Here is an 8,766-nt window from a genome sequence, read left to right as displayed (position 1 = left end):
TCTCTTTGGATTTGAGACTTTAGTCTTTGCAACTTTACAGATCTTCTTTATGCACCAAGAGCTTGTAACACTTCAAAGAGAAAGGAAAAATTGAAATCGCATCATATGACCCCTTTAAAAACATTGTGGACCACGATGTAAATTTAGTTTCGCTTATTCATTCCTGCTTTTTTGTGTGTGGAGCAGTCATTAGCTGTCATAGTAGCTGTCATTCTTCATTAGTGGTTATAGTAAAGTCAGAATTACAAATTATTTTCAGTACTACAACTACAGTAATGTGAGCATACATTTTAAACTATTATTTACTAACTAAAGAGGTCTAATTTCTAATGCATGGCTTTTATTGGTATCTATAAATAAAGAAAAACAGAGCTGTTATGGCACATTTTTTAATATTTATATTTTTGCTATACAGTAGGCCTAGACAACTACATAATTTTGCAGAAAGCTGTGCATGTTACTTTTGAAAAATTGAATGTTTAATGAAAGTGGTTTGTGTTTGTGCCACCTCAAGAAAACTGTCATTTGTCTTTTATTTTCCTTTTTAGAAGTCAACATTTATTAAAATTTGGTGTCATAGCAAAAAAGTGTAATAAAATAATTATGTCTAAATGACAAATGACTCTGTAAGGGACAAATTGAAATATGAATGTATTACTGACATGCGGTTCACAGATAGTTATAAATTAAAGTCAGTCCGATATCTGATTTATAGATATGGGATGATGTATGTTGTGGTGTTTGGTGATGGTAGTAGGTGATGCCCATGTTTTGTATGTGACGTTGTTGTGATGATGTCCTGGATTCCCGCTGGTTAGGTGGGATGATGGGAAATCCAGAAAGCCTATTAGTGCCCTAATGGCTATTAATACTTAGCATACTCTACTGGATCTTTCTCCAACTCTCTCTACCTCATAAACACACAAAGCCATATTTAATTCAAACTTAAATACACTAATGCACTAAAAGCTGATCCATCTTCTCAATCCTCCACTAGATTCTCTATCATCTACTCCACTACTAGACTCACATTTAATGACAAATCAGTCTAATGCATGTTGCAAAGTAATTCTGCCTAGTAGGGCCAGGAAAAGCTTTAGATACAGCTTTAGATACTCTTGTGCAGATGTACATAGATTCTATCCTGAATGAGAGCAAGTCATTTACACGACTGAATGGCCTGAGCCATCAAGCACATACTCTGCTGTGCTGACCAGATGTGGAGTTTTAGGCACTCCGGCATAGTGTACAATGGAAATATTTTGGAAAGTGATACCATTAAGGATCTTGACATTATATAAAGCCTAACATTAAAAATGTAAATAAAAAACTAAGATGATTCTCTTTTCAGAGAATGTGTCTTGAAAACAAGTGTATTTTTTTGTCTGTTGATGTTTTTTTCACTTAGTAATAAATCTTACTAAAAGTATTATTTTATGTCCATTTTTGTTATGTATTCATGATTTTCATGAGAATATGTACAAGTTATGGGAGATGATAAGCACCCTACAGTTTCTTTACAGAAGCTTGATAATAATATATATATAATTATTTCTGTCATAACAACTCTCGGAGAGTTTAGCATAGTAATATACATGAGAATGTTAATGTATTTGGTCTTGGCGGAATAGATCTGCTACACTGCTGCTGCAGCAGAGCAAGTACCGAGACTTGCTAGTGCCAATACATCCACAGACATGCTGCTGTGAGCATGTAGGAAATACTGCTGCTGCACATATAACATATATGAAAAAAAAAACATATATAACATGCATGAAATCACCCTGTAGCAGATGTATACAGGTGCAGCTGGGAAAAGTGGAGGGCGCTGCAACTGCTACAGCAAGCACTATAGCCAAGATTTAAAGGTTGAGCAGCAAGCTCAGGCCTTTGACCAAAAATATTGATTTTAAATGGTCAGAGATGCCCAAACCTTTTACTACATTGGGCCAAAAATCTAATTTGATTAAGGGCCAGAGGCCAAAAGTAAATGTTCAATCACATACATAATACTGCACTTAAATGTGTCATACTGTGTATCCTACAGTAAAACATATGCACAGGCTCACTTTTATTATGAAACACATTCACATAAGTTTAAAAGTACAAAATTTGTTCCTGTGCATATGAATTCTTTGAACTACAGTGCTTTTCTTAGAATATCTGCTGATTACAACAGTCAGATCTTGCCCATTGGCAAGGCAAGGTTGATTGCTACTCTCAAAAATGTGCTTTGATAAAGTATGTTCACCTGTAGAAGTCTATGGTTAAAGCTCCACTTAGCATTCAAAAGCTGCAAATGCATTTGCTGAAGAAATGACTGCGGTACCTGTGGTGGTAAAATACTTATTCTGGTTGAGTACCATCTGTAGCATGGTTTGCCAAATCGAAAGGGCAAATGGTCATGGGCTTGTTTGGGCATCTTTGGTCTATTACATGTATCATACAAAAATTAATTTTTAGTAGTGTCACTGAATAAGTGTGTGTGTATTCTGCAGGTGCAGCACAGGATCACAGGGCAGGTGATGGCTCTGAAGATGAACACACTGGCCAGCAACAAAGCCAACATGCTGAGAGAGGTGCAACTCATGAACCGCCTTTGCCACCCCAACATCCTCAGGTGTGAGATTTAACGTAGTTCCTTTTTGTACATAAAACAGGGAATACTTCTCTCTGTATTCACTGAATGATATAAAATACTACAGTGCAATGGCATAAATAATATTTTTCTTGAGTTGTGTATTTGTAGGGTCTGACTTGATAAAAATGAGATTTTATGTATCCTGTTGGAAAATAATCCCAGGTTGAAGGTGCATATTCACAAAAGGAATCCAAAAATATAGAAATTAAATAGTTGTTCTCACCTTCATTAGGTTTTTGGGGGTGTGTGTTCATGAAGGACAGCTTCATGCTCTTACAGAGGTAAGACATTGCATAGAAATCCAGACTTCAGGAGTAAATGGACTGTCTGGTTGATATGATAATAACTGTAATGTCACTGTTTACAGTACATAAATGGGGGCAACCTGGAGCAGCTGCTGGACAGTGACATATATCTGTCATGGAGCGTGAGAATAGGTCTGTCTCTGGACATTGCAAGAGGGCTGCAGTATCTACACAGCAAGGGCATTTTCCACCGAGATCTTACATCAAAGGTACAGACACAACGACAGTCATATATGGTTTATTGTGCCAGCAGCTATGTCTATTCATTTTGTGCTTGCTGCACGCTGGTGTTATGGGACAAAAAGAGAGTTGCGGTGATGTCGTATTTTTGTAGGCCAACCATCAACCAGGTTTTCTTGACAAAATTGGATTTTTTTTATGGGCTTTTCCATTAGTGCAGAAAATAAGCTGTGATTAGCAAAAGTTCATGATTCTTACATGTTTTGTTAATCATGATAATATTCACAAAGGAACACAAATTTGATGAATTTTGAAGTCTAAATAAAATCTCGGGGGAACAAACAACACCCTGGTTGCATGACTTTAACATCACCAACATTAAGCTTCTTATAACTATATCAGTCTTCATTTAAAAAACATTTACCTGAAAATTTGAGTTGCAATTGTTTGCAAGATTGTGATTATAAACACAATGAGGCTGTAAAAGTAAACTAGTGAGTAGATGAGTTTAGTTGGTCGGCGTGATGAGGTTAAATTTCCTCAACAACCAATGTAGTCCCATTTAGCCACTTGTTAGCAAGACAAGTAAAAGCTTTAAAAAAAAAACACAAGGGTGTATTACTGATGTATTTTGTCATAGAATAAAACTTTAAAATATCTTGAGTTTGTGTTTACCACAGACCTTATTTTAGGCATTTAACCAAAAACCTATTGAAAAAAAACATTGACTTCAGGATGATGGAAACAGACGTGCTAACATGCTAACTCGTTTTGGGTTTTGGCCTACAAAAATACGTCATCAATGCATATTCTATGAATAAGGCTATAAGGTTTAGAACATGGAAATACTCTAACATTATATCCTATGAAATACCCTGACTGTACTACTGTACTATACAGAACTGTCTGGTCCGTTGTGACAATGGTGCTTTTACTGCTGTGGTTGGGGACTTTGGGCTGGCAGAGAAAATCCCTGATTACAGGTCAGTACATCTCTCCTTTTTACTCACAGATACAGCTTTTTGACACACATTTGATGATGACATTTTAAATGGATCAGTACTTAACCAGACACACAACCAAAAGTATGATGGCTATCCAAGAAGGCTATATTCCAAACATAGGCCAAATATTGATTGAAATAACCTATGCTTTGTCTTGCTTGTCTACAGTGATGGTGTTGAAAAGCAGCCTTTGGCTGTTGTGGGCTCCCCCTACTGGATGGCTCCAGAAATGTTAAGAGGAGAGCTGTACAATGAGAAGGTATCTTGTCTTTGAACACTAACAAATCAACATCCAACTCTACTTGTGTGCTTGTGTAACTTTATTCATCTAATTTTCACACCATAGGTGGATGTTTTTGCATATGGAATAATCCTTTGTGAGATTATTGCTCGAATTGAGGCTGACCCAGATATCCTCCCACGAACAGAGGTACATCAACTGCACACCACCACATGAAGCATAGAATCAACCACAGAATCATATAACTGGTTTACCAGACATAGATCAAGCTTTAAAGTTATTATGGGTTATGAAAGCTTCTTATTTTGGTTTTGGGGGTCCCCAACAACAGGTTGACATGCATGCAAGGTCAAAAAACACTTTAATTGTCTTATAATATGCATTTATTTTTACCTTACTTGCTCAAGGACTCCCAAACGATTCGCTCAACGATTCATTTTTCCAAACCCCTCCTTTGCGAGACGCTAATCTGCGGTGATTGGTCAATTGGTCTTAGTTTCATTTCATCATACCTGTAATGCTGATAAAGCAGCGTTTACACAGTGCTGTTTTGTTTACAGCCATTACTGGGGAAACAAGCTATTTTTACCGCTCCAAATGAGGCACCTAGTGGCAAAGAATGAATTTGCATTTTCATTCAGACCAACAGGAAAAGACCAACAAGTGGGCTGGCAATATGCTAATGTTTCATGTTGACGTCAACATGAAACTGCTTGGGATTCGTTTTAAAAACGACTCGTTTCAATGATTCAGAATCAACTCTTTCTTTTGAGAGACAATAACTTTATACATGGTGCACTTTCAGATTTAAAACTTTGCAGGATGTTTTCATTCAGTTAGAGCTGTTTTACACACTGCATGAAAGGTAATGTTCAAAAATCCATAATAGGGGCACTTTAAAAAAAAATCTGTTAAAATTACTTTAATAGCTAATAATTAATAGCTAAATTTAATCTAGGACAAGCCTTAGCCTATGTTTATATTTTATATGTTTGGGTAATGATAACTGAAATGTTGATATTCTGCAATTGTATTAAAACTCAAAATGTATCTGTCATACTAAAATGTGAATGCAAAAATAATTAGATTGTTTTATTTGCTCCCATGTTTATTTCTAAATATGATGTGTGAATATGCGTAACCATATAGTGTATCCAGATCCATTCTAAGAATTAACTTATGTTAAATTTTTCAGGATCGCTGCAGTTTAGATTTTGATATCAATGTTTACTTTTTAGAGTGATGTCTCCCTCTGCTGGTGAAGCAGCATGATGGAGTATATTTCCATAAAAATAGGTTTTTCATATTAATGTTTTTTTTGTGTGTAATTTTTAGAAAGCAACACAGTGTTAATTATTGCAACCCTCAAGATGAATCTCAAATTTGCATGTGAAGATGCCTAAACAGAGCAGTAAATGTGTAATATCATCTGTCTGTTTGTCTGTAGGATTTTGGACTGGATGTGGACGCCTTTGAGCAAATGGTGGGAGACTGTCCACCTTCATTCCTTCTTCTGGCTGTCAATTGCTGCAATGTGAGCCACATACGCACATATACACTCAGAAATTCAGTAACACAGAGTACAGTACTTTATGAAACTGTACATGTCATGCTCTCAGGTGTTTTTAATTTGATATGCTCTTTCTGTGGTAGATGAGTGCAGACAGTCGTTCTGCCTTTTCTGAAATAGTAGTGACACTTGAGAGGCTAGAGAGAGAGAGGAAGATGAGTGAAGCTCCAGTCATCCTAGGTAAGTATGTTACAGATAACACAGGCAGGGGTTAAAAGCACTAAATCAGTGTAATACATTAATTTAATAATATTGAATAAAAGATAAATAAATGATACATACACTATTGTTAAAAAGTTTGGGGCCAGTAAGATTTTTTAAAATAAATAATCCTTTTGTTCACCAAGGATACATTAAATTTATCAAAAGTGATAGTAAAGGCTTTTAAATAGTTTCAAACCATGTCTACTTCAAATAAAATGTAAAAAATTATATTAGGTTACACAACAGTTTTCAACACTGATAATAATATGATGAAGAAATGTTTCTTGAGCACCAAATCACCATAACATAACTATTTCTGAAGGATCTTGTGACACTGAAGGCTGGAGTAATGGCTGCTGAAAATTCAGCTTTGCCATCACATAAATAAATTACATTTTAAAAGATATTTAAATAGAATTTTTTTTTGTAAATTGTAATAATATTTTACCATTTGTTTTTTTTTTTACATTTTTAAATAAATGCAGCTTTGATGAACATAAGTGACTTGAAAAAAAAAAATCTTACTGACCCCAATCTTTTGAAAGGTATTGTATATCACATGTTAATTTAAATATATTTTACCAGTTAGCAGCTTATTCATTCAGAACTCAAAATTAAAGATTCAAAATATTTACCCATCTTTAAAATCACTCTTTTTACAAGAAATAATTTTGCAGTTTTATCAGTCCTCTGACAACCTATCCTTGTTGTGGTTTCCTCAGAACCCATTGCTATTGATGTCAGCCCGTATAGGAGGAGAAGCTCGCCATGCCATCCTGGTGACCAGCGCCTGTCCCGTAGTCAATCAGACGTATTGCCCCCTGCCACTTCACCGTGTTTAGGCACGCCTGCAAGGGTCAACCCATTCTCTCTTCGCCAAGACCTCAACGGTGGTCGAATCAAGCTGTTCGACACCCCTAGCAAATCTGTCATCTCTCTTACCTTTACCCTTCCACCACCTCCAGACCCCTGTGCCTCCCCACCACTAAACGGGAGCCCGGGGCTCCGAGGTCCCCCTCGAAGGTGTCGCTCCCTGCCGTGCACCCCCGAGCTGGGAAGACAGCTACCCTTCCGGGACCAAGAGGAGGAGAGGACTGAAGAACTGAGAGATGGAATGAAAGAGAACGAGGCAGAAGGACGGCAAGACGCGGTGGAGGACTCAGGCCTGGTTCTGGACTTAGATATGGTGTCTTTAGAACGGGTAGAAGAGGAGGATGAAGAGGTGGAGAAGGAGGGACTGAGCCTCACAGAGCCCATGGACTGTAGCAGCTCGCCCGACACGGCAGAAGGAAACGTGTCAGGGAAGCGGCTTATCAGCGGTTCTTCTTATTCCTCGTCCTTGCATTCCAATGGTTGGGCTACACCCATTTCTAATGGACCACCGTTATTACCTCCCCTTCCCCGTTTGGACAATAGCAATGGACTGCTGAGGCCTGGGCGGCCGATGGCATGGGCAAGACTGAACGGTTACCGAGGCCCCGCTCTGGAGCCTTTACCGCCCACTAACGAACAAGACGATGTGATTTCTTGTCCAGCCTGCTGTCTGGCTGGGTTCAGCTTCCCTTCTGTGTGCCTGCGTGGAGCTCCTCCCTCGCGCCGTGGACCTCCGCGACGACCGTACAGGAACTTCAACGGAGGGGAAGCATCCGCAGCCACAGCAAAGGGACTGCTCTGTCGGGGAGCAATGGGTCTGGCTCCATCCACAGCTACTTGTGAGCCAGGGTTACCCCTACCGGAGGCCCAAACCTAAAGATGACCACTGCCACATCTCAGAAACTGCAATGCCACACAGTCAGGCCACAAGTCTGATGTCAGGATGGTTATCTGAGGGGCTGCAGTGCGGGTTGAAACATTGAATTAAAGGGATAGTTCACCCAAAAATGAAAATTCTGTCATTTGCTCACCCTGATGTTGTTCGAAACCTGTATGACTTACTTTATTCTGGGAAACACAAACAATGTTTTGAAAAATGCCACACTGTTTTTTGTCTGTACGGTGAAAGTCAGTGTTATTTCATTGTATGGATGCTTAAAACATTCTTCTCTCTATTTTACAGAATAAAGAAAGTCATACATTTTGACATGAGGGTGAGTAAATAATGACAGAATTTTTGGGGGTTACACAATATATAAAAAATTAAACCGATAGTGTGATATGGCTTAGTGCAATTGTCAAGTTGCACGGGTTGAAATATATTCATTAACAGTTTCAAATTGAAAGCACGTGTCTAAATGAACAGAATACTTTACAAATACATATATTTGTATGCTGGCAACTCGGCAAAATAAAAGTCAGATGGGTTAATGTTTAAAAGTAAAGTAACTAATGCACAAATATTAGTATTATAATTTTATGGTTGTACTATAAAATTTAAATATATTTATTAAATACCCAATTTTAAAATTTCCATTAAATGCTATTATTACAGTATATTTCTTGTTTTGTTTAATATTTTTATTTAATGATATCACAACAAAAATCATAATAATAGTATTGTTTATAGTCATTTTGAATTAGACAAAAACTGTTTTGGCCTATGAAAACTGAAGTGGAAAGAGATTTTTTAAAAACTATGTTTAATTTCTGGTTAAAGAAAGAGGTTTAGGTTGTTTCTTGTAAAC

The 8,766-nt window shown here is 37.4% G+C and overlaps 1 protein-coding gene across 3 annotated transcripts in view; it reads left to right on the top strand.

Annotated features, from left to right (window-relative positions):
* LOC107671138 (dual specificity testis-specific protein kinase 2-like) overlaps nucleotides 1–8,063 on the top strand; it is a 10,977-nt gene extending 2,914 nt beyond the window's left edge. For all 3 annotated transcript variants that reach the window (XM_016464010.1, XM_016464004.1, XM_016463996.1), the window contains 9 exons: nucleotides 2,499–2,620; nucleotides 2,874–2,922; nucleotides 3,009–3,155; nucleotides 4,027–4,109; nucleotides 4,299–4,389; nucleotides 4,477–4,560; nucleotides 5,819–5,905; nucleotides 6,025–6,121; nucleotides 6,868–8,063. In XM_016464010.1, the coding sequence (XP_016319496.1) occupies nucleotides 2,526–2,620; nucleotides 2,874–2,922; nucleotides 3,009–3,155; nucleotides 4,027–4,109; nucleotides 4,299–4,389; nucleotides 4,477–4,560; nucleotides 5,819–5,905; nucleotides 6,025–6,121; nucleotides 6,868–7,895 (1,761 nt within the window). In that variant the 5' untranslated portion in view covers nucleotides 2,499–2,525 and the 3' untranslated portion in view covers nucleotides 7,896–8,063. The remainder of the gene's footprint in view (nucleotides 1–2,498; nucleotides 2,621–2,873; nucleotides 2,923–3,008; nucleotides 3,156–4,026; nucleotides 4,110–4,298; nucleotides 4,390–4,476; nucleotides 4,561–5,818; nucleotides 5,906–6,024; nucleotides 6,122–6,867) is intronic.
* The last annotated feature ends 703 nt before the right edge of the window (nucleotides 8,064–8,766 follow it).

This window comes from Sinocyclocheilus anshuiensis, unplaced genomic scaffold (assembly GCF_001515605.1).
Source record: "Sinocyclocheilus anshuiensis isolate Anshui unplaced genomic scaffold, SAMN03320099.WGS_v1.1 scaffold145, whole genome shotgun sequence".
NCBI classification, from domain to species: Eukaryota; Metazoa; Chordata; class Actinopteri; order Cypriniformes; family Cyprinidae; genus Sinocyclocheilus; species Sinocyclocheilus anshuiensis.
The sequence above is the reverse complement of the archived record's forward strand: the minus strand, read 5'-3'. Positions and strand labels throughout refer to the sequence as shown.